The sequence below is a fragment of the Microcaecilia unicolor genome, chromosome 3 (genome assembly GCF_901765095.1).
Source record: "Microcaecilia unicolor chromosome 3, aMicUni1.1, whole genome shotgun sequence".
NCBI lineage: Eukaryota > Metazoa > Chordata > Amphibia > Gymnophiona > Siphonopidae > Microcaecilia > Microcaecilia unicolor.
The window spans coordinates 527,820,585-527,846,649 of NC_044033.1; the positions used below are offsets into that span (position 1 = coordinate 527,820,585).

The following is a 26,065-nucleotide window of genomic DNA, read 5'->3' on the forward strand; positions in this document are numbered from 1 at the left end:
TGGAAATGGGTGTGTGGCTTGGTTGAGGTGGCACAGTCGTTGGGGGAGGGGGGGCACAGGGTGACCTGAAAAGTTCACAGGTTAAGACTCAGTAAAATGGCACAGGAGCTAGGGAGCAGGCACAGGATTGCCAACTGGCCCCAGATTCACCTGTGTGTCCTGATGGTAGGAAAAATGTAACCCTGCTGATCAACCCTCATGGCATCTTCTTTGGTTGTATCTTCTTGTTTGGGGGTGGGGAGGGGAGGGTGAACTTTGGTTGGTTGTTGGCTCTTTAATAAAGTTCATACTAAGAGAAGCCTTCTGACCCAGTTTCCGTGACCATATTTAATGTCTATATCACAGGCACCTTTTAATCATTCAATTAATTGTGACAAACACGTTTTGAGTGATTGAGATTAAAATTTTTAATTTTCCCGTGGGCTTAAAAATAAATATATAACATCCCTTAAGAGTACCAATCAATTTAAATTGAACAACATTTGACCTATGCCCCTTGAAGTTTATTCAAGAAAAGCATTTTGATATCTTGGCTCTTAGAACAGGAAGGCAAATGCCAAGCTTCACTTCCATCCTAGTTTCCTCTTCTTTTCGATGATATGTAGGTTAATCAGCAAGCTCTTTTATACAGCTTTAATTGCCGATTCCTTTGGCTTGACTGAGCCTGCCAGGTTGAAGTCCAGAGCCATCCTGCCCCTCCCCCCCTACTGCCCAAGAACCCACTGCGTACAGAAGGTAGCCAGTCCATGAGGCTGCTCTCCTCATGTGTATTAATTAATAGACATATTGAAAGTCCATTTACTTTCTCACACAAAAGTTTCAGTCAGTCATTTTGATGATTCTTTTCTCAGGTTTTCCAACTGATGCATTTTTTTTGCATATTCCACTCAGTTCTTAGAACATATATGTACATGAACTGTTATTATTTTATAGTATTTTTGAATCTCTCTCTCTTTTTTAGTGTTTTTGTCCTTTTCTGAACAAATAAGAAATGTTTGATTTATTTATTATTTTATTTATTAATTTGTCATGCTGCCTTACACACAATATGGTAAAATTATGTATAATCATACCTGATAATTTTCTTTCCATTAATCATAGCTGATCAATCCATAGACTGGTGGGTTGTGTCCATCTACCAGCAGGTGGAGATAGAGAGCAAACTTTTGCCTCCCTATATGTGGTCATGTGCTGCCGGAAACTCCTCAGTATGTCGATATCAAAGCTCCATCTGCAGGACTCAGCACTTAGAGAATTACACCCACGAAGGGACACTCTGCCCAGCTCACCACCGCCGAAACGGGGGAGGGGAATTAACCCAGCTCATCCCCACACAAGTGGGGGAGGGGAATTAACCCAGCTCATCCCCACACAAGTGGGGGAGGGGAATCCGTCCAGCTCATCCCCGTGGAGCGGGGGAGGGACACCGCACCCGCCGATGCGGGGGGATCTGGCTTATCCTGCAACCGCAACCGCGGGAGGAGCTGACTGACCCTAGCACCGCCGAAGCGGGAGGGGTACAAAACTGCCCTACAACCACACGAAGCGGGAGGGAGTGCCGGCAGAATTTATGTCTCAATCCAGCCCCGTAAAACGGAGGGGAGAGGAATGCAGCAGCTCACTGTAACACAAACTCGTCTCAACTCTTGAAGAATCCAAGTGAAAAAACTTGAACCCGAAGTCTTCCTGAAGTAACTGAAGACTAAACTTGAACCTGAAATGCAACCAGAATAGAAATATAGATATCTGGGCGGGGCTATGGATTGATCAGCTATGATTAATGGAAAGAAAATTATCAGGTATGATTATACATAATTTTACCTTCCATATCATCAAGCTGATCAATCCATAGACTGGTGGGATGTACCGAAGCAGTACTCACCCAGGGCGGGACATAGAAATCCCTGAACTCAACACTGAAGCTCCACACCGGGCCTCCGCCCGTGCCGCCACAGTCAAGCTGTAATGCTTGGAGAATGTATGGGCCGATGCCCAAGTTGCCGCCTTGCATATCTCTTCCAAGGAGACGGACCCGGCCTCTGCCATCGAGGCCGCCTGAGCTCTAGTGGAGTGAGCCTTCAGCTGGATAGGCGGCACCTTCCCCGCGGCCACATAAGCCGCGGCAATGACTTCCTTGACCCATCTTGCCACTGGAGGCTTAGCAGCCTGCAGACCCTTACGAGGACCTGCCAACAGGACAAACAGATGATCCGATTTCCGGAAATCATTGGTCACTTCCAAGTATCTGATGATGACTCGTCTCACATCCAGATATTTAAGAGCAGAGTACTCCTCTGGGTAGTCCTCCCTACGAAAGGAAGGGAGACAGAGCTGCTGATTCACATGGAAGCGAGAAACAATCTTGGGCAGGAAGGAAGGCACTGTGCGAATAGTCACTCCTGCCTCAGTGAACTGCAGAAAAAACTCTCGACATGAGAGTGCCTGGAGCTCGGAAACTCTCTGGCTGAAGGATAGCCACCAAAAAGACTGCTTTCAACGTCAGGTCTTTCAGAGATGCCCTCAACAAGGGTTCAAAAGGCGGCTTCTGTAATGCTCTGAGCACCAGGTTAAAATTCCACGCAGGCACCATTGAGTGCAGAGGAGGGCGCAGGTGCTTAACTCCCTTGAGAAAACACACCACATCTGGCTGCAAAGCCAGGGAAGCACCCTTCAGGCGGTCCCTGAAGCAAGCCAGGGCCGCTACCTGGACTTAAAGGGAACTGAGCGACAGGCCTTTCTCCAGACCTTTTTGCAGGAATGCCAACACTGAAGAAATTGGAGCAGTGAATGAAGAAAATGAGCCTGCTTCGCCACGCTGCCAAGGTACGCCAAACCCTGGCGTAAGCAGTAAAAATTGAGCGCTTCCTCGCTCTCAGCATAGTGGCGATGACCTTGTCTGAGAAGTCCTTCTTCCTCAGACGCTGCCGCTCAATAGCCAGGCCGTAAGCCCAAAGGGGGAGGGATCCTCCATCACCACGGGACCCTGATGTAACAGACCCTGCTCCACTGGCAGCCCCACCAGGATTATCCAGCCCGGATGCTTTGCCAATCGGTCTAGCACCCTGCCCAACATGGGCCAGGGCGGGAACACATAGAGAAGCTCTTGTGTTGGCCACTGTTAGAGGAGAGCATCGACTCCCAGAGATCGAGGGTCCCGTCCTCTGCTGAAAAAGCGCGGCACTTGGCAACTGGCCGATGACGCCAATAGATCTAGGCTCGGCTGGCCCCAGCGCTTCGTGATATCCAAGAACGCCTGAGCCGATAACTGCCACTCTCCGGGATCCAAGGTATGGCGACTGAGAAAGTCCGCCTTGACATTCATGACTCCGGCAATGTGGGCTGCTGACAGCTGCTCCAGGCTCGCTACCGCCCACTGGCATAGATTCATGGCTGCCTTGGCTAGAGGGGCGCTCTTGGTACCTCCCTGGCGGTTGACATAGACCACAGCCGTGGCATTGTCCAACAGGACCCGTACTGGCTTCAACGCCAGTACCGGGATGAACTCCAAAAACGCCAACCGAATGGCTCTGAGTTCCAGGAGGTTGATAGACCACTTTGCTTCTGCAGGAGACCAGAGCCCCTGCGCTGTCCTTCCCAAGAAGAGGGCTCCCCAGCCCGACAAAGAGGCGTCCGTCGTGACGACAATCCACTCCGGGGTCACCAGAGGCATTCCTGCAGACAACTTGACTGTCTGCGTCCACCAGCTCAGCGCCTTGCGCACTGCTGGGTCCAAGGGAAGGCGCACAGCATAATCCTCCGACATCGGAGTCCAGCGCAGCAGCAGAGATTGTCGAAGTGGTCTCATATGAGCCCTGGCCCAGGGCACTACATCCATCGTGGCCGACATAGAGCCCAACAGCTGCACATAGTCCCAAGTCCGAATAGGAGAGGCTACTAGGAACTAGTCCACCTGAGCCTGAAGCTTGACAATCCAATTGTCTGGCAGGAACACTCTGCCCACTTGGGTGTCGAATCGAACTCCCAGATGCTCCAGGGACTGAGTCGGGCGCAGCTGGCTTTTCTCCCAGTTGATGATCCACCTCAGGGAGCTCGAAAGAGCAACCACCCGGTTCACAGCTTTGCCACACTCTGCATAAGAGGGGCTTGGATCAACCAGTCGTCCAGATAAGAATGGACTTGAACTCCTTCCTTCCATAGGAAGGCCGCGATGACCACCATTACTTTGGAGAAGGTCCGCGGAGCAGTAGCCAACCCGAACGGGAGGGCTCTGAACTGGAAGTGTCGACCAGTACTGCAAAACGCAAAAAGCGTTGATGAGGAGGCCAGATGGGAATATGCAAGTACGCGTCCTTGAAGTCCAAGGATGCCAGGAACTCTCCTGCCTTCACTGCCGCTATAACAGAGCGGAGGGTCTCCATGCGAAAGTGCCGAACTTTCAAGGCCCAATGGACCCCTTGAGGTCGAGGATAGGCCGTACAGAACCTCCTTTCTTTGGAATCACAAAGAAAAAGGAGTAACGTCCCTTGCCAGGCTGATTCTCTGGCACCGGAACGACCGCCCCCAGGCGGAACAGATTGTCCAAGGTCTGCTGCACTGCCACAGCTTTGACCGGAGACTTGCAGGGAGAGAGTACAAACCCGTCTTTTAAGGGTCGGCAGAACTCTAGCTTGTAGCCGTCTCTGATGACTTCCAGCACTCAAGCGTCTGAAGTTATTGTGGTCCACTCGCCCATAAACGAGGACAGCTGTCCTCCAATCTGCACTGGGGCGTGGACCAAGGCCCCGTCATTGGGTACGAGACCCTGGGGGAGGACCGGAGGGAGCACCTCCGGGACGGCGGTCTCTGCGAAAGGAATGCTGCTTGGGGAGAAGTTCCTCTTGAAGGAAGAGAGGGCAGAGGAGCCCGACCTGCCCGGGCGGTACCGACGGGCTTCCTGAGCCCGTCCTCTGGAGGTACCAGGGCGAGTACTAGCCCGAGCCCTGACCTCTGGTAACTTCTTGCCCTTAGACGTGCCGAGATCGGTCACGATTTTGTCCAGCTCGACCCCAAAGAGCAGCTTGCCTTTAAAAGGCAATCTAGCCAGGCGGGATTTAGAGGCATGGTCAGCAGACCAATGTTTCAGCCAAAGCCACCGCCGTGCAGAGATTGTCTGAGCCATGCCTTTAGCTGAGGCTCTCAAGACATCATACAGCAAGTCTGCCAAATAGGCTAAGCCCGATTCCAGGGCCGGCCAAACAGCCCTCAAGGAATGATCCGAGGGGGAAGCCCGCTGCACCATAGTCAGGCACGCCCTGGCCACATAGGAGCCGCAAACTGAGGCCTGCAAACTTAAAGCAGCCGCCTCAAAGGACGACCTTAAGGCCGCCTCCAATCCTCTGTCTTGGGCGTCCTTTAGGGCCGTGCCACCTTCCACTGGTAACGCCGTTTTCTTAGTCACCGCAGTGATTAAAGAACCCACGGTAGGCCACAGAAAGGTCTCACGTTCACCTTCAGGCAAAGGATAGCGGCGGGACATAGCCCTAGCCACTTTAAGGCTCGCTTCCGGGACATCCCATTGAGCCGAAATTAAGGAGTGCATGGCATCATGCATGTGGAAGGTTCTAGGCGGGCGCTTCGTCCCCAGCATAATGGCAGAGCCAACAGGGGCTGAGGGAGAGACGTCCTCCGGAGAGGAAATCTTCAAAATGCCCATGGCCTGCACTAACAGGTTGGGCAAATCCTCTGAGCTAAAGAGCCGCTGCAGAGGGGTCATCCGCTCCATCCGAGCGGGGATCCGTCTCCTCCAAGGAATCCGCAAAGGACCGTTGGGAGACCTCAGACACGCTGCCCTCATCTACATCGGAGGAGACAAAGTCCTCCAAGGCCTGGGAATCAACCCGAGGGCGTTTACCTCTGGGAACCTCAACCTCTTTACCAGACGAGGGAGCAGGGGCAGCGTTTTGCATGAGGAAAGCCTGATGCAGCAGCAAAACAAACACGGGGGAGAAACCCCCCAGACTGTGAACTTCCGCAGCCTGGGCAACAGCCCTAGACGCACCCTCAACCGGCGCTCGCAAGAGCGGGGGAGAGACATGCTGCGCATCCAAAATGGCGTCCGGCGCGACACTCCGCGAAGGAGCCGCGCGGGAAGAACGGCGCTTAACTTTAGCCGCTTTTGTGCCGTCGCCCAAATTAAGGGCGTTCATGGCATTAATGTCTCCAACCTCAAGGGCGGCCCACGAAGAAGCCGTCCGAGCCGCGTGGCCGGCCAAGATGGCGGAGGCGAGGAGCGGGGGATGGGCGTTTATGGCGGGAAAAACCGCCACGCCGGAGGAAGGACCGGGACATTCATCGGTCACGAAACTGTCACCCAACAAGGGCGAATCAGGCTTTAAGACCCCCGCATCCCCTCTAGAAGCGCTCAAGCGATCCGGGGAGCGACCCTTTGCGCCCTCGCCCTCCGACGCCATATGCCACGAGGAGAAGAATCGGGGAACCCCCTGCCCGCTATAAAAAGGTAAAAATTACCTGCTGTCCGCTCCGAGCTGTAACGAACTGGTGTCCCAGTGAGTAGCTGCAATGAACGTTTAAATAAACGTCGAAATAAACGCCTTTAAGGACGTTTAAAAATTTTTTTTTTTTTTTTAAACGGAGCCAGCGGGAGGGGGGAGAAAAGGAGGGACCTGGCACCACCAGGTTTGCACTTGCTCAAAAGAGCCCTCAACCCCAGGCACTCAACAAAACCTAAAAATTAGGCTTGGAGGCCTAGCCAGAGCTGCTGCTGTGTGTGACCACCACCTGCTGAGATAGAGAACATACTGGGGAGTTTCCAGCAGCACATGACCACATATAGGGAGGCAAAAGTTTGCTCTCTATCTCCACCTGCTGGTAGATGGACACAACCCACCAGTCTATGGATTGATCAGCTTGATGATATGGAATAAAGCAGTTTACAATATAAAACAGATAACAATACAATCAAATTCCTTAGATTTTCAAATCGCTTTGGTTTTCAAAAATTTGAAAGGTGGTATATCGAGTGCTTAATAAACATAAGTATAAGTAAGGTGGATGGAAATTGCTAAATGATGGTATTTAAAATTACTATAAAGTTAAAATTATAATACCATCATTTAGCAGTTTCCATCCACCCTACTATCCCAATTAGTCTATAACTAGAAAGCATATTGAAATCTTTCTTGGCCAAAACTGTATTAGCCTGTAAGTTCTTAACACTGTACAGTCACTTTTAAAATATTTCCTAAAAAACCAAATACTTGCTAATTTCTCCCGTGGCACGCGACTACTGGACCAACCAATCAAAATGTGGTAAAGGCGGTTAGCTTAGTGGGGTTTAAAAAAGGTTTAGACGGCTTCCTATAGGAAAAGTCCATAGACCATTATTAAAATGACTTGGAGAAAATCCACTACTTATTTCTGGTATAAGCAGCATAAAATGTATTGAACTATTTTGGGATCTTGCCAGGTATTTGTGACCTGGATTGGCCACTGTTGGAAACAGGATGCTGGGCTTGATGGACCTTTGGTCTGTCCCAGTGTGGCAATACTTAGGTACTCTTATACATAGCTGATAACTGAGGTGTAGTCAGTGGTGGCAGCTTCAAAAAACTTTTGTTGGGAAGAATACAATGATCTGGAGGAAGCATACCGCCTTATTTTCGAAAGAGAAAGACGCCCATATTTCGACCCAAATCGGGAGATGGGCGTCTTTCTCCTGTGGCCACCCAAATCAGTATAATCGAAAGCCGATTTTGGGCATCTTCAACTGCAATCTGTCACGGAAACGGGCAAAGTTGATGGGGGCGTGTCGGAGGCGTGGTGAAGGCGGGAGTGGGGCATGTTTATCGGCCGAGGAGAGATGGGCGCCCTCGGCTGGTAATCGAAAAAAGAAAGGCGTTTTTAGCGCGAATTTGGGTCACTTTTTTTGGACCCTTTTTTTTTTGTTACGAACAAGTCCCAAAAAAGTGCCCTAAATGACCAGATGACCAAAGGAGGGAATCGCAGATGACCATCCCTGACTCCCCCAGTGGTCACTAACCCCCTCCCACCAAAAAAACAAACAACTTTAACAACTTTTTTCCAGCCTCAAATGCCATACCCAGCTCCATTACAGCAGTATGCAGGTCCCTGGAGCAGTTGTTAATGGGTGCAGTGGACGTCAGCCAGGTAGACCCAGGCCCATCCCCCCTACCTGTTACACTTGTGGTGGTAAATGGGAGCGCTGCAAACCGCCCCCAAAATCCACTGTACCCACATCTAGGTGCCCCCCTTCAGCCATAAGTGCTATGGTACTGGTGTAGAGTTGTGGGGAGTGGGTTTTGGGGGGGATTTGGGGGGCTCAGCACTCAACGGAAGAGAGCTATGGACTTGGGAGGTATTTAATTTTTTTTTAATTGTTACAAGTGCCCCCTAGGGTGCCCGGTTGGTGTCCTGGCATGTGAGGGGGACCAGTGCACTACGAATCCTGGCCCCTCCCACGACCAAATGCCTTGGATTTGTTCGTTTTTGAGATGGGCGCCTTCGGTTTCCATTATTGCTGAAAAACGAAACCGCCCAGCTCAAATCCGCAAAATCCGATGCATTTGCCCTGCACAAACCGTATTATCGAAAAAAAAAGATGGACGTCCATTTTTTCCAAAAATACGGTCTGTCCCACCCCTTCACGTACCCTGTCTCAGAGATAGACGCCCATGGAGACGGGCGTTCGTGTTCGATTATGCCCCTCATAGTCTACTAGCTGATTGGCCAAGTAAGGTGGAATGTCTGTGAAGAAGGCTTTGAATACCAAACAAGTTTAAATGTTGATCTGGCAGAGACCATAAGCCAGTGTATATTAAAAAGAACTGGAGTAATATGATTCTGTTTCTTGACCACTGTCAGCATCAGGGTCACGGTATTTTGTACAATTTAAGCTGAGACTTACTTGACTTAGCCAGACCATGATACAAAGAATTGCGGAAGTCCAACTGACAAGTAACAACTGCATGAACAACCAAGGCCATATTGAAAGAGGTAAGATTCAACTGACGAACTGTATGTACAATAATTGATTAAAACACAAGAGTATTACTTCACGGATCTGAGCATACATATTCAGTTGGCTATCCAATCTTACCCTTAAGCTGACAACAGAATCTCACATCAATGCGAAGAAATGCAAAGTGATGCACTTAGGGAGTAGAAATCCAAGAGAGGCGTATGTGTTAGGCGGTGAGAGTCTGCTAGGTACGGATGGGGAGAGGGATCTTGGGGTGATAGCATCTGAGGATCTGAAGGCGATGAAACAGTGTGACAAGGCGGTGGCCGTAGCTAGAAGGTTACTAGGCTGTATAGAGAGAGGTGTGACCAGCAGAAGAAAAGAGGTGTTGATGCCCCTGTACAAGTCGTCGGTGAGGCCCCACCTGGAGTATTGTGTTCAGTTTTGGAGGCCGTATCTTGCTAAGGATGTAAAAAGAATTGAAGCGGTGCAAAGAAAAGCTACCAGGATGGTATGGGATTTGCGTTACAAGACGTATGAGGAGAGACTTGTGGACCTGAACATGTATACCCTGGAGGAAAGGAGGAACAGGGGTGATATGATACAGACGTTCAAATATTTGAAAGGTATTAATCCGCAAACGAATCTTTTCCGGAGATGGGAAGGCGGTAGAACGAGAGGGCATGAAATGAGATTGAAGGGGGGCAGACTCAAGAAGAATGTCAGGAAGTATTTTTTCACGGAGAGGATGGTGGATGCTTGGAATGCCCTCCCGCGGGAGGTGGTGGAGATGAAAACGGTAACGGAATTCAAACATGCGTGGGATATGCATAAAGGAATCCTGTGCAGTAGGAATGGATCCTCAGAAGCTTAGCCGAAATTGGGTGGCGGAGCAGGTGGGGGGGAAGAGGGGTTGGTGGTTGGGAGGCGAGGATAGTGGAGGGCAGACTTATACGGTCTGTGCCAGAGCCGGTGATGGGAGGCGGGACTGGTGGTTGGGAGGCGGGAAATACTGCTGGGCAGACTTGTACAGTCTGTGCCCTGAAAAGGCAGGTACAAATCAAGGTAAGGTATACACATATGTTTGTCTTGTTGGGCAGACTGGATGGACCGTGCAGGTCTTTTTCATGCCGTCATCTACTATGTTACTATGTATGTCTTCTCTGGTGGCTTCCACTCAGGTGTCTAGCTATTGAGGACATCAAAGCAGCCCTTCTAAGAGAGTCAAAACACCCTGCTTCTACTCCTACCCACACGTTCAATGCTGAAAAGGAATGGGCAAACCTTGTATCAAGAGACACATATATAAAACTATTGTTTATTAATACCTGAAGAATAAATATGGCAATCTGAACAGTATGCACTCCAAATATGATACATTATGGCTTTGCATTCAAGGACTGAAGATTCCGCAATCAGTTATCACACATCTTATTTTTGGTCTTTCATTGTATGTAGGCACATTTTCTAATTCCCGAAGGACTTCTGTACCCTCAATCAGTTCCCTGAAGAAAGGAAATAACAGAAATAGTTATTATCTAGCAATAATATCTTGGAGCTTTCTGGTGCCAAGGTAAAAATACAACTCTTAACCAAATAACCAATGCTGTGCCCAACAGGCACTCACTACCCATCTATAAACTTTAAAAAAAGATTAACTCTAGTACTACTCCCAAAAGAATACTACTACTACTTATCATTTCTATAGCGCTACTAGATGTACGCAGTAGCCAATCCACTCAACCTTCTTCTACTACAAATTATAATATACAATTCACTTAGAATGAATCACTCAATATATGGAACTCTGACATAACTGCTCTTACCCTGCACTCCATATCCCAATCAAATACAAACTGTCTACTCTTGTTAACCTCCTGCTCGCGACATCACATCCCAGTTATAAGCCACATTGAAACAATCCATTGTTGTATAATGTCAGTGTGACAAAGCAGTGGGTTTTAAGCCTGTATTTCTTGAAGTGTATTTCTCTAGTTTGACCAGCAGGTGGTGCATGTTTATGTTTAAAGCTGTTACAGAGAAAAGACACTTCCTTCTTTAGAGGCCCTTTTACAAAGCAGTGGTAAGCCCAACGCGGGCTTACCGCTCGCCCTTTTGGGACTGCCGCTGGCGGTAGTCCCGCCCTGAGCGTCCACCATTTCCAGAGGTAAAAGAAAACCCCTGGAAATGGCTTGCACGGCAGTAACCCAGCAGAAATCGCGATGTCCGGTTAGCACAGGAACCCACATTACCACCTCAGTGGGTGGTGGTAAGGGCTCCCCGTCGCATGACCATGCAGTAGGAGTTCTTTTACCGCATGGTCATGTGTGCTGGGGGCTTTTTTTACCCACTGCGGTAAAAAGGGCCCTGGCGTGCAGGAAACACAGCCCCTGCTGCCAAGCACAGAGCCCTTATTCCCGCAGCTTCTTGGTAAAAGGGCCCCTTAGTTAGCACAAAGAGAAGAAGTTAATCTGCAGTGATGTGGCCAGCTTCTTTTAAAACTTGTTGTTGTGGGCTCTGATTGGCCAGGAGCTCAATTTATCTAGGATGTACTGGCTTTTTTCTTCAGTCTTAGCTACAGAAAAAAAGATAGAAGAATCTCTTTTCTGAGGCCCTGTGAACACTTATATTTGATAACCAGAGAGCAGCTACATGTCCTGATCTCTCCAGGTACTATTTAGATAGTAAACAAATGTTTAGTTAATTTTATAAGTGATCCATATTTCAGTGACTTATTACTGTTTGCTGACTGCACCTTTTCTGTTCATTGTTCTACTTTTTCATGACAATAAACATTTTTAGTTTATTGCCTTTGCTTGTCTGGACTGACTAAGAATCCTGGTGGTTTGTGTGTTGGGTCTCTGGGTGCTTTGTAGGAACTGTGGGACCACTGGGAGTGTGTCTCCAGTAACCTAGAAATCACCGGGGAACACCTTGAGATCAGGAGACTTCACCCAGAAGCGGTAGGTACCCAGTCGGTGGGAGGAGACTGCTAGTGTAGAGCACAAGCAGCAGATGCAGGTGGACCTGAGCTGTGCTAGGGATAGACTCTCTAAGTGGCCGTGGGGTAGCCCCAGGCATATGGCTAGGCGTTTTGTGACAAACCTTTGTCTTTTTCTTTTGGTGGCAGCATGGTAGGATTGTTAGGCTCAGTGCGTGGGTGAGGGCCAGCAGGTGGTGCATATTTATGTTTTAAGCTGTTACAGAGAAAAGACTGTTCCTTCTTTAGTTAACACACAGAGAAGAGGTTAACCTGCAGTGATGTGGCCAGCTACTTTTAAAACTTGTTGTTCTGGGCTCTGATTGGCCAGGGGCTCAATTCATCTAAGATGGCTTTTTTCCTCCAGTCTTAGCTAGGGAGAAAAGAGAGAAGGATCTCTTTGCTGAGGCCCTGTGAACACTTATATTTGATAACCTGTGAGCAGCTATATGTCCTGATCTCCCCAGGTACTATTTAGATAATAAACAAATGTTTAGTTAGTTTTATAAGTGATCCATATTTTAGTGACTTGTTACTGTTTGCTGATTGTACCTTTTCTGTTCATTGTTCTAATTTTTCATGACAATAGACATTTTTAGTTTATTGCCTCTGCTTGTCTGGACTAAGAATCCTGGTGGTTTGTGTGTTGGGTGGGTCTGTGGGTGCTTTCTAGGAACTGTGGGACCACTGGGAGTGAAGCCCCAGTAACCTAGAAATTTTTTGGCCGTCACTGCACACTGAGCAGAAAATTTCAGCTTATTATCTACAACAACATTCAGATCTTTTTCTTGAGTGCTGACCCCCAAGGTGGACCCTAGCATCAGGTAACTATGATTCAGATTATTCTTTCCAATGTGCATCGCCTTGCATTTGTCCACATTAAATTTCATCTGCTATTTGGATGCCCAGTCTCCCAATTTCCTAAGGTCTTCCTCCAATATTTCACAGTCCACAAGCGTTCCCCTGATGACACCCTGGTGGGAGAAACAGGGTACTCCTGTTAGAATCTGGGTTTCCAGTGACTGCCAGACGAGTATTGTGGTTTTTGTGTTTGACTGCTATCGTCAATTCTGAAGTTGCTACTGCTATTAGCAAATGATTGCTCGGGACATTGCTATAAGCCTTTAGTAGTTACTTTGTCTGCTGAACCCCCCCAAAACCCACTACCCCAACTATACACCACTACCATAGCCCTTAGGGGTGAAGGGGGGCACCGGTATGTGGGTACAGAGGGTTTCTGGTGTGTTTTGGAGGGCTCTCAGTTTCCTCCACAAGTGTAACAGGTAGGGGGGAGGTAGGAGCCTGGGTCCACCTGTCTGCAGTGCACTGCACCCAACACTAGACTACTCCAAAGACCTGCATGCTGCTCTAATGGACCTGAGTATAACATCTGAGACTGGCAAGTAATGTTTTTAATCACATTTTTGGGAGGTGGGAGGGGGTTAGTGACCACTGGGGGAGTAAGGGGAAGTCATCCCTGATTCCCTCCAGTGATCATCTGGTCATTTAGAGCACCTTTTTGTGCCTTATTCGTTATAAAAACAGGTCTAGCTCAAAACATCTTAGTTTTATTTCTTTATTTGTTGCATTTGTATCCCACATTTTCCCACCTATTTGCAGGCTCAATGTGGCTTACAATTTTCCGTCATGGCTTTTGCCATTCCAGAGTAAAAGATACAATTGGTATTACATGGAGAACATGTGTTGTATCTCTCTACTTTGGTAATTCATGGAAGCCACATTGTGCCTGCATTGGTGGGAAAATGTGGGGTACAAAATGAACCATAAATAAATAAATAAACAGGGATGACATAATAAAAATAAACAATCAGGTGAGAAGAGAAAACATTCAATTGGTATTACATATAAAACATGGGTGACGGAGGGGTCCTCCTCAGCGGCCTTTGCTCGATGGAGGCAGAAAGGAATCCATTTTCTTTGCCAACTGGTGACTGATGACGGACGAGCAAGGCCGTTTTTGGAACTACAGCAGGAATTTCAGCTGACAGGGTCGGACCAATTTGCATATTTACAAATCCAGCATTATTTGACTGCCTTGGGATGGATTAATTTAAGTGAGGATGTACAAGATACATTGAACACGGCCCTGACATTGGGGGCCCAGAATGCAGTACCTCTCCACTATCATCATCGGTTTTTACAAGACACAACTGAGGATCTGGACTTTCGCAGCAGAGCGCAGGTCTGGTCTAGAGAGCTTGGGGTGGAACTGTCGGAAGAGTCGCTTTGTAACTTTTTGTCCTCCATTCAACGCACCTCTGTCTTCACTCGTTATTGGGAAATACAATATAAGTTTGCCCTGCGGTTATACATCTCTCCAGCACTTGCCCACCAGGCAGGGTTCGGTGGATCTGGGGAGTGCCCTAAGTGCAGACAGTCCCCTGCAGGGCTTAGTCATATGTTCTGGCAATGTCCCCGAGTTATGCGCTTTTGGTCTACAATCTTGGAGGCAGTTAAGAGCTATTGGGGTCGAACAATACAGAGACAACCATTGATGCTCTTTGGAGTCTACAAAGAGGTTAAGCCCACTCTTCCGGGCTTCAAAGCCTTCTTACAGAGAGCGCTACTAGTGGGGAAGAAGATCATTTTATTGAATTGGCGAGAGCACATGGTTCCATCTATTGGTGTATGGCGGACGCACATGATTGAACTGCTGAGGCTGGAGCGCTGCGGGGTCAAGGACTTCTCCTCCGAAGACGGTAAACGTCTGGAAAAAACCTGGGCGAATTTCTGGGACACACTGCAGCCAGCAGCACGGAGCAGGCTTTTAAATTAAGTGCACATTTGAATACTGTTTGATGGACCGGTTTACTTTGACACTCTAAAGGGGGGGGTGGGTGGGTGAGGGTGGATTAGAAAGGGGGAGGACTGGGGGCCGTAGAGTAGGATGCTATACTGCTGTACAACTTTACTTGTGATTGTACCACTATTTGGGTTGAAACGTGAATAAGTGGGTTAATAAGAGTTGGGGCGGGGGGGGGGGGGGGGGGAGGGATGGAAAGGGGGGGTTATAAAATTGTTTATGATAGAAGAATTTTCTGACTCTTGCTGATTGTCCGGGGCCATTGTTACAACAGATTTGTTTATACGATTATGACTATGGTTCTTGTCTGTTTGATTGCTTAATAAAAAAGATTTAAACATAAAACATGGGTGACATAATAAATATCTTTCGCAAATCTCTGAAGACTTATTTCTTCAACAAGGCCTACAATGAGAACCTACAACCTCACTAATCCACTTCACCAACCCATTCAGTTACGAAAGACCACCTCCTATAATTACCCTAATAAATCCCTTCCTCCTCCTTTCTTCCCTTAATTAATCTCTTCACAATACTAACTGTACCTGACATACTGGAATAACTATGTTAACAAAACTATGTAAGCCACATTGAGCCTGGAAATAGGTGGGAAAATGTGGGATACAAATGCAATAAATAAATAAATAAATGATTGGTAAAAAGAGAGAGCATTCAGAATGTCAGTTAAGTGGTGATGCGTTACAGTTCTTAGTCCTGGATGGTTTTGTTTTATTCCATTATGGCTGATAAACGTCCAAATGTTAGGAATGCCCAGATCCCGCCCTTAACACGCCCCTGACAAGCCCCCTTGTGATTTAAATGCACTTCTGACGGACTTCATAGAAAAACGTCTAAAAATTGGTTTTGTGAGGAAAAACGTCTAAACACAGATTTATGCCACTTTTTGGACATTTCTCTCTTTTGAAAATGAGCTCCACAGGCACCTAAACTGCCTTTAGAAAACAGCCATTAAATAGGCACTTTTTTTTAAAACTTTGCCATAGATGCCCTTTATAAAATTAGCTTCCAAACCAGTGGCGTAGCCACAGGTGGGCCTGGGTGGGCCAGGGCCCACCCATTTAGGGCTCGGGCCCACCCAACAGTAGCACACGTTTAGTGGTAGCTGGTGGGGATCCCAAGCTCAGCCAGCTGAAGACTTCTCCCTGATGGTAACGAAAACACTACTCTCCACAATACTGGCACCTGAGCATGCTCATTTTTCAGCACATGCTTGCTGTGGACTGCCAAGGTGGAAAGAAGTGTTTTCCCACCAGCGGAGATTTTTTTGGGTGGTGGTTGGGGGGGGGGGGGAGAACACTTGGTGCCCACCCACTTCTTGCCTAGGCCCACCTAAAATCTGTTGTCTGGCTACGCCCCTGTTCCACACGTACTTACCCCGTATTTTTCTAAAAAGGCCAATTAATCCTGAAAACCAGGTTGTAATCAAACACAAACATTTACTATACGTACCCAAAAGCCACACACTTTCTGTCAAGGTAAGGTGCAGGTTGCAGCGTGATGTAGAACTGTGAGCCGTTTGTGTGAGTCCCTTTGTTAGCCATTCCAAGGATGCCTCGCTTGTGGTGAGGAACTGCAAAACTTTCGTCTGGAAAAGAGATGCCAATCAGAACAGTAATATAATAGATGATGCCAGATAAAGATCAATTACCCTGACCAGTTATAAATGTCCACAAAATAAAACCCATAGGGTTCCTTGTACAAAGGTGCGCTGAAAAATGACTTGCGGTAGTGTAGGCACGGGTTTTGGATACGCGCAGAATCATTTTTCAGCACACCTGTAAAAAAACCCTCTTTTTTTTCCCTGAAAATGGATGTGTGGCAAAATCAAAATTGCTGCGCGTCCATTTTGGGACTCAGACCTTACCGCCAGCCATAGACCTAGCAGTAAAGAATTTGCGCGGTAATGACCTACATGCGTCAGATGCCACTTGGTGTGTGTCCGCTACGCGCGCCAGAAAATAAAAAATATTTTTCAGACGCGTGTAGTGGACGCGCGTCAAAATTGAAATTACCGCCTGGGCCGGCCGTTAACTCCAACTTGGCGCGCATTGGGCAAATTTTCTTATACAAATTTTTGTGCTTGTAAAGTTTGACAGACCACCACAAATCATATAGATCAAGGGCTCCGATTCTCAACCAGGGGGCATAGCTAGGTGGGGCCCCGGGAGCCTGGGCCCCCGCAAATTTCATCCGGGCCCCTGGTTTTGCTGGCAGGGGTCCCCAACCCCCGCCAGCCGAAGCCTTCTTCAGCGCCGGTCTCCGGCGCAACGCATTCCCTGCCCTGTGCTCTTTCTTCCTCCTGACGTCCTGCACGTTCCTTTAAGTGAAACTGAGCATACTCAGTTTCACGTAAAGGAACGGGCACAGGACGTCAGCAAGACGAAAGAGCAAGAGAAAAAAAGGCCTCAGTAGTACCACCCAGCCAGTCAATATATTCAGCTAAGGCGTGGGTCCGGTACACCATCATCTTGCCTGAAAAAAAACTCCACAGTTTATTTGTGCTTGAGCATGCGCTGAAAATGACATCATGAATGGTTGTGAAACATGATTGAGGAACTGGATGGAAAGGGGAGGAGCATGATTGATTTAGAGAGTGAAGAAGGCGCTCTTCCGTCAGTTACCAGCCATTTTCAACTCAGCAGGCTGGACACAGGAGTGGAACACCTGACGCAGCTTCGGCGAAATGGAGACTCCCTGTTCGACTCAGCAGTCTGGACACAGGAGTGGAACCCCTGATGCAGCTTCGGTGAAACGGGGACTCCCTGTTATGTGGATCTGATGTGGCGGTGAATAGGAGCAGCACAGCGCTGGAGGAATTGGAGACACTCCAGATAAGTGCTGGGGGGCTGCCCCACCGGAATACTACTATCGAGACATAGTTCACACTTAGGATTTCTGCCATTTCTGGTGCACAGGTCTGTTATTTGCAGTGCACAGTAAGGTTTGTCTGCATTCTGTGTCCTTTCCTGTGCACGGTTTGTCACTTGGACTTTTCAGCGCACACTCAAGCACAAATAAACTGTGGAGTTTTTTTTTCAGGCAAGATGATGGTGTACCGGACCCACGCCTTATAGCTGAATATATTGGCTGGCTGGGTGGTACTACTGAGGCCTTTTTTCTCCACGAGCAGATGGCTGGGTGACGCTTGAGAGTTTGAGTTACATCTGGTGCATAAGTAGAAGTATACCTGCAGCCGGTGAGCTGCAGGATTGAATTTTCGTATAAAAATTGGAAGCTTGTGTATACCTTGGTAGTTAAAATTTAATATACTAGAATAACACTGGGGCACCACTACGTCCTGGTTTCAGAATATAAACCTATAAAGTACATAGAAACCGTTGTCTGCTTCTCACTTATCTAACTTTTTTTAAATTTTTCTAGTATGCCATGACCCAAACACACTGTGTTTAAATATTATTAAAGTGCTCAGTGAAGTGCATATTACTCAGGCGAGTCAACTGGAAAAGTAATATCTCTCTTTAAGCATCATCGCACTTACGCCCTCCCTCACCTCCTATAGCTTGAGTGTACTGAATATACATTGCTATTAATTAATAAACACTTAGCTGCGGGCAGGAGCAGTTCGATGTAATCACACTGTAGCCAGCTGTTATCCAGTAGTCGCCCGAGTAGATGGTGAAGTTTATTTATTTATTTGTTGCACTTGTATCCCACATTTTCCCACCTCTTTGCAGGCTCAATGTGGCTTACAATACATCATGAATAGTGGAAATACATTAGAAATAGACATTTAGTGTTACAGAAGTTAAAACTTTATGCTCATGCCGCCATCCTTGAAGCGGCTTACATCTGATACTTCTTCCAATCACAACAATATTATTCATTCTTGTTCTCAACACACATGGTGTTTCGCCTAGAATGAGTGCCAGAGCTGGTGGTGGGAGGCAGGGATAGTGCTGGGCAGACTTATACGGTCTGTGCCAGGGCTGGTGGTTGGGCGGTGGGGATAGTGCTGGGCAGACTTATACGGTCTGTGCCAGAGCCGGTGGTGGGAGGCAGGGATAGTGCTGGGCAGACTTATACAGTCTGTGCCAGAGCTGGTGGTTGGGCGGTGGGGATAGTGCTGGGCAGACTTATACGGTCTGTGCCAGAGCCGGTGGTGGGAGGCAGGGATAGTGCTGGGCAGACTTATACGGTCTGTGCCAGAGCTGGTGGTGGGAGGCGGGACTGGTAGTTGGGAGGCGGGGATAGTGCTGGGCAGACTTATACGGTCTGTGCCAGAGCCGGTGGTGGGAGGCAGGGATAGTGCTGGGCAGACTTATACGGTCTGTGCCAGAGCTGGTGGTGGGAGGCGGGACTGGTAGTTGGGAGGTGGGGATAGTGCTGGGCAGACTTATACGGTCTGTGCCAGAGCCGGTGGTGGGAGGCAGGGATAGTGCTGGGCAGACTTATACAGTCTGTGCCAGAGCTGGTGGTGGGAGGCGGGACTGGTAGTTGGGAGGCGGGGATAGTGCTGGGCAGACTTATACGGTCTGTGCCAGAGCTGGTGGTGGGAGGCGGGACTGGTAGTTGGGAGGCGGGGATAGTGCTGGGCAGACTTATACGGTCTGTGCCAGAGGTGGTGGTGGGAGGCGGGGTTGGTGGTTGGGAGGCGGGGATAGGGCTGGCCAGACTTATACGGTCTGTGCACTGAAGAGGACAGTACAAATAAAAAAAGTAGCACATATGAATTTATCTTCTTGGGCAGACTGGATGGACCGTGCAGGTCTTTTTCTGCCGTCATCTACTATGTTACTATGTTACTATGCTATAATGCGCGTCATTATGAGAACCAAGATCCGTCTGGATTCCGCTATCGGTATACTGCTTCACTCTGAGGATGGTACGCCTTCCTCTGCCGCAGTCCAACCGTGCACTTCACTGAGCACTTTAATAATATTTAAACACAGTGTGTTTGGGTCACAGCATACTAGAAAAGTAAAAAAAAAAAGTAGATAAGTGAGAAGCAGACAACGGTTTTTATGTATTTTACATTTTAAATTTAATGCCAAGAAGTGTAGAGTGATGCACTTGGGGTGCAGAAACCCAAAAGAGAGATACCGAATAGGAGTGAAGAGATTAGTAGGAGAGAGACCTTGGGGTGTTGGTGTCGGAGGATATGAAGATGAAGAGACGGCTGAGGGGCAACATGATAGAGGTATATAAAATAATGAGTGGAACAGGTGGATGTGAAGCGTCTGTTCATGCTTTTCAAAAATACTAGGACTAGGGGGCATGCGATGAAACTACAGTGTAGTAAATTTAAAACAAATCGGAGAAAAGTTTTCTTCACCCAACACATAATTAAACTCTGGAATTCATTGCCGGAGAACGTGGTGAAGGCGGTTAGCTTAGCAGAGTTTAAAAAGGGGTTAGACGGTTTCCTAAAGGACAAGTCCATAAACCGCTACTAAATGGACTTGGGAAAAATCCACAATTCCGGGAATAACATGTATAGAATGTTTGTACGTTTGGGAAGCTCGCCAGGTGCCCTTGGCCTGGATTGGCCGCTGTCGTGGACAGGATGCTGGGCTCAATGGACCCTTGGTCTTTTCCCAGTGTGGCATTACTTATGTACTTATGTAAATGTATCAATGTTGCCCCCCCGTATGGACCTTAGTGGCAAAGTAAGGGGATGAAAACAAAATTAATAAGACATGTGACAAAATAGCAGGCAGGTATAAATTGGCAGACTGGGTGGGCCAAGGTGGTCCATTTCTGCTGACAGTTTTCATGTTTCTTTATGTAAAGCAAAAGATTGCTGTCATTACAATATAAGTTGTACCACATCAGTGCTATGTAATCGATAGATGAGTAAGTTAAAGTTTTACGGTAATATATGATCATTATTATTCTGGTTGCTTGTCTGATGGTCTAGCAGATTTTCAGATAGTGGGCGTGCAGGGAGGCGTAGGAGGAGGGTAAATGCTGAACGGAACAAGTTATGGCAGGGTACAACCAACAAAAAGATAAAATGCACATTACTTTACTGACCTCTAAAAGTGATTCCATAAATTGATTCACCACCGCTGCCTGATCCTGATTTTATATCTGTATAATAAACAGAAATTATTAGTAGAATTTTTACATGAAACTCTTTACAGAGAATGAGCAAGTGCAGGCAACATTTTCTGGTTCTGAAAAATGCGGCAGAGAACATAATTAAAAGGAGAACTATTGCAAATTTTTCAAAGAATGTTACTGTAAACGACTGAGCAGTTACTACAGGAGACTATCCAGTTTATAATTGAAAAAGAAAAACGCCTATATTGCGCCCCAAATCGGGAGATAGACGTTTATCTCACAAAAACGAATAAAGCGGTATAATCGAAAGTCGAATTTGGACGTTTTCAACTGCACTCCGTCGCGGATGCGGACAAAGTTGATGGGGGCGTGTCGAAGGCGTGGTGAAGGCGGAACTGGGGCGTGGTTATCGGTCGATCAGAGATAGGCGCCTTTCGCCGATAATGGAAAAAAAATATGCGTTTTTAGCGAGAATTTAGGGCACTTTTCCTGGACCCTGTTTTTCCACGAATAGGGCCCCAAAAAGTGCCCTAAACGACCAGATGACCACTGGAGGGAGTCGGGGATGACCTCCCCTGACTCCCCCAGTGGTCACAAACCCCCTCCCACCACAAAAATATGCAGTTTCACAACTTATGTTCACCCTCAAATGTCATACCCACCTCCCTAGCAGCAGTATGCAGGTCACTGGAGCAGTTATTAGGGGGTGCAGTGGACGTCAGGCAGGTAGACCCAGGCCCATCCCCCCCCACCTGTTACACTTGTGCTGGTAAATGGAAGCCCTCCACACCGCCCCCCAAACCCACCGTACCCACATGTAGGTGCCCCCCTTCACCCCTTAGGGCTATAGTAATGGTGTAGACTTGTGGGCAGTGGGTTTTGAGGGGGATTTGGGGGGGCTCAACACCCAAGGGAAGGGTGCTATGCACATGGGAGCTCTTTTACCTTTTTTTTGTTTTTGTAAAAGTGCCCCCTAGGGTGCCCGGTTGGTGTCCTGGCATGTGAGGGGGACCAGTGCACTACGACTCCTGGCCCCTCCCACGAACAAATGCCTTGGATTTATTCGTTTTTGAGCTGGGCGCTTTCATTTTCCATTATCGCTGAAAAACAAAAACGCCCAGCTCACAAATTGTCGAATAAAACATGGACGTCTATTTTTTCCCAAAATACGGTTCGGTCCGCCCCTTCACGGACCCGTTCTTGGAGATAAACGCCCATGGAGATAGACGTTTTCGTTCGATTATGCCCCTCTATAATTTTGAAAACAATGTTTGTTTCAAATATCAAAATAGATCTAATGTGATGATGCAACAGTGGAAAGCTGAGTTTTGTAATTGCATTGTTGTGACGTTACTGATGGAATTTAGGGCTACCAATTAGCAGTATGCTGAATGAGAAGAAGCCCACGGGAACAGAATGGGCTTCTTCGCATTCAGAACACTGCGAATCGGTAGCACAGCTTTGTAATAGGAGCCTTTTGTGCCCAAAGGAACTGATTAGACTGATCCGATGACTGGGAGACAAAATCCAGAATGGATACTGGACTATCCATATTATTATATCCTACCATAACCACACCTTACTGTACACTTCCCATCTCAGAAAATCTGAAAATTTTGGGAGTCACTATTGATCGAAACCTCACACTCGATACCCATGTGAAGAACACAACGAAAAAAATGTTCTACTCAATGTGGAAACTCAAAAGAATAAAACCTTTTTTCCCTAGATACGTCTTCCGCACCTTGGTACAATCACTAGTGATAAGTCACCTGGACTATTGCAATGCTCTGTATGTAGGATGTAAAGAACAGACCATTAAAAAACTCCAAACAGCCCAGAACACCGCAGCCCGTCTTATTTTTGGAAAACCCAAATACGAAAGTGCAAAACACCTAAGAGAGAAACTACACTGGCTCCCGCTCAAGGAACGAATTGAGTTCAAGATCTGCACGACCGTATACAAAATCATTCACGCAGAGGCTCCAATCTACATGCTGAACCTAATAGACTTACCACCCAGAAATGCCAGAAGATCAGCCCGTAAGTTCCTCAACTTGAACTTCCCCAGCTGTAAAGGAACCAAATACAAACAGGCAAACGCTACTACCTTTGCGTACAAAAGCACACAGCTATGGAACGCACTACCCAAGACCCTGAAAACCACGGACAACTTAACCAACTTTCGCAAAACTTTGAAGACATTTCTCTTCAACAAAGCCTACAAAAATAATCCTCGATGAATCAAACTACAAATCTTTGAAGACATTTCTCTTCAACATAGCCTACAAAAACAATCCTTGATGAATCATACTACTCCGTACATCACCCAAACGCTCTAAAACACTTCGACACAACCTTACCCACTACCTTCTAATTAATTCCTCTTTTTACTTCCAATTTATTACCGACTGTATCTAACACTATGTAACGATCATACCAAATTAACACCCTGTAAGCCACATTGAGCCTGCAAAAAGGTGGGATAATGTGGGGTACAAATGCAATAAATAAATAAATAAATAAAATAAATATGTAATTTATTTAATAATGGGGGGACATTTTTGATATGCTGTCCAAATGGGAAAAACTTTTATTGGAAAATGCGCAGAAAAACTAAGTCCATAATGGAAAAGGTAAAGAAACATTTTCCGATATTCAAAAAATACATTAAAAAATCTACTATAATAAAACTCACCCTCAACGTTCTGAGGACACTGACGTCAGTGAAGCCAAGCCCTGACTTCCTTCAAAAAGGTTCGAAGGTTCGTGGTGGTGAAGCCACCAAAATCGCTCCAGGCCCCGCCCTTGAGGGCAGAGCAATGGCAGAAAAACGAAGGGGTTGGCAGGGAGGGAGGCAGGGAGGTGGGTGGGAAATCGCTCTGGGCCCCGCCCTCGAGGGCGGAGCAATGGCAGAACAACGAAGGGGTTGGCAGGCAGGGAGGCAGGGGGGGGGAAATCGCTCCGGGCCCCGCCCTCAAGGGCGGAGCAATGGCAGAACAACGAAGAGGTTGGCAGGGGGGAGGCGGGGGGGGGTGACAAATCGCTCCGGGCCCCGCCCTCACGTCAAACATCATGACATTGGGGGCGGAGCTATGGCAGAACAACCAAGGGGTTGGCCAGGGAGGGAGGAGGAGGGTGTTGGCGACGAAAACCTTGCTAGGGCCCGTTTCATTTGCTCTGAAATGGGCTTCTTTTACTAGTGTTTAATAAAAAGACGCACTGCAAACGTCAGAGATGTTTTAAAAGAAACGTCTCTGTCAATCGGAAATATACTAGTTACTCCCATCTCTAGATCATTTATAAATGTGTTAAAAAGCAGCGGTCCCAGCACAGACCCCCTGGGGAGCCCCACTAACTACCCTTCTCCTTTGAGAATACTGTGGCTGTGGGGATCAAACAACGGCATGAGACCCGGAAAATGCTGGTGCGGCAGAAGCCTAGGTAGTTATTGTTTTTTTTTGTTTAATTTACTTTTAACTTTTTGTTTTAATTCTTTTATGTCTGTTTGGCTGATTGTGTAATTGGAGTTCTTTTCTATTATTTTTACTGTGTATTTTATATTGTTCAGCACCGTGTTATTTTCATTTTAAGCAAATTTGGAATAAACTATAAATGTATGATTCTGCATTTTTTAAGCATTAAATCGTAAAATAATTCTGGACATTTCTTCCAGTATTTGCTAGATCCCTCCTCATGTTATCCACACCATCAGGGGTATCTTTTTTTATTGCAGGTTTTGGGAAGGGGATGGGACTTGATATACCAACTTTCTGTGGTTACAATCAAGGTGGTTTACTTATTATATACAGGCGCTTATTTTGTACCTGGGACAATAGAGGGTTAAGTGACTTGCCCAGAGTCACAAGGAGCTGTAGGGGGAATTGAATCCAGTTCACCAGGATCAAGGTCCACTGCACTAAGCACTAGGCTACTCCAGCTGCAAAGAGACAAACCTTACCAGACAGCCCTTTGGCAATATTGCTTATAAAGATGTTAAAAAGAAAATAGGGCCAAGAATTGATTCATGCCACACACCACTTGCAATGTGTCTTTCCTGAGTGAGCTCCATTTACCACTACCCTTTGTCACCTTCCACTCAACCAGTTCCTAAACCAGTCACTTTAAGCCCATACCAAGGGCACTAAGTTTATTTATAAGTCGTCTTCTGCGGAACTGTGTCAAAGGCGAAGTTACTCACCTGTAGCAGGTGTTCTCCGAGGACAGCAGGCAGAGTACTCTAACATCTGGGTGACGTTGTCCGACGGAGCCCGGTGTGGATACTGCCCAGGGTATACAGGTATTAGAAAATTCCAGCAGCATCCCACCTCGCATGCACACTGCAGCTCCTTCTGACTCTGGGCAAGTCACTTAACCCTCCATTGCCCCAGGTACAAATAAGGACCTGTATATATCAACCACTTTGAATGTAGTTGCAAAAAAAACACAGAAAGGCAGTATATCAAGTCCCTTTCCCTCCTCCTTTTATACATGGATTATATTTGGTCTGGGCTTCCAGGATGGTATTTTCAAATAGTATCCACACCTGAAGTAATTTTTTGACCTTTGCAGCTGCCCCTCAAAGTTTTGTTGTTTTTTTCAACCTTCTCCTAATTTTATCATAGTCTCCTTTTTGAAAATTACATGCTAATGCATTGGGGTGGTCTTTTACTATAGCTTAGATCGAGTTATCTGCAGCAGGGCCCATTTTATTCCTATGGGCCCTGCTGCAGTTAACTTGAGCTAAGCTTTGGTAAAAGACCCCCTGGATTTCCTGTGTTTACTTACTCCAGAGATTATACCAAATATGACAGAAGGAGTAAGGTCCCATACCACCCCCCACCCCCCCGTTTGTTCACATAATCCATTACAACCTGATTGTCGGTTTGGATGAGAACAATTTGGTTCTGCAGCCTAACTCCTTCACATGCTCATTTTCAAATGTGGTATATATCAATGCAAAAAGTGTGACGAAGGGTGCTATATTGGAGAAACAAGTCAGATGCTAAAGACAAGACTCAATTTACTTAGACATAATATTAAATACTAGTAAAAAAGGCTTGTTTCTCAAAGAAATGAAACGGGCGCTAGCAAGGTTTTCCTCAGAGTGTGTGTGTGAGAGAGAGAGTGAATGTGCGAGTGTGTGTGATAGAGAGTGAGACTAGGTGCGAGTGTGTCTGTGAGAGAGAGAGAGAGAGTGTGTGTGAGATTGAGAGTGTGTGCCAGGGGCCCCCCTCCCTCCCTCCCCTCCCAGTTCCAGTGTCCCCCCTCCCTCCGT

At 47.1% G+C, this 26,065-nt stretch overlaps 1 protein-coding gene and 1 long non-coding RNA gene across 2 annotated transcripts in view; one reads left to right on the plus strand and one right to left on the minus strand.

Moving 5' to 3' along the window:
* LOC115467326 overlaps window positions 1-26,065 on the plus strand; it is a 145,740-nt gene that overhangs the window by 47,003 nt on the left and 72,672 nt on the right. The window contains exon 3 of the long non-coding RNA XR_003941679.1: window positions 15,546-15,552. This is a non-coding gene — a long non-coding RNA (uncharacterized LOC115467326). The remainder of the gene's footprint in view (window positions 1-15,545; window positions 15,553-26,065) is intronic.
* LOC115467323 (probable inactive peptidyl-prolyl cis-trans isomerase-like 6) overlaps window positions 10,140-26,065 on the minus strand; it is a 63,489-nt gene continuing 47,563 nt past the window's right edge. The window contains exons 6-8 of the mRNA XM_030199194.1: window positions 20,758-20,814; window positions 16,213-16,348; window positions 10,140-10,443 (exon numbers count right to left, since the gene is read on the minus strand). Of these exons, the coding sequence (XP_030055054.1) occupies window positions 10,332-10,443; window positions 16,213-16,348; window positions 20,758-20,814 (305 nt within the window). The 3' untranslated portion in view covers window positions 10,140-10,331. The remainder of the gene's footprint in view (window positions 10,444-16,212; window positions 16,349-20,757; window positions 20,815-26,065) is intronic.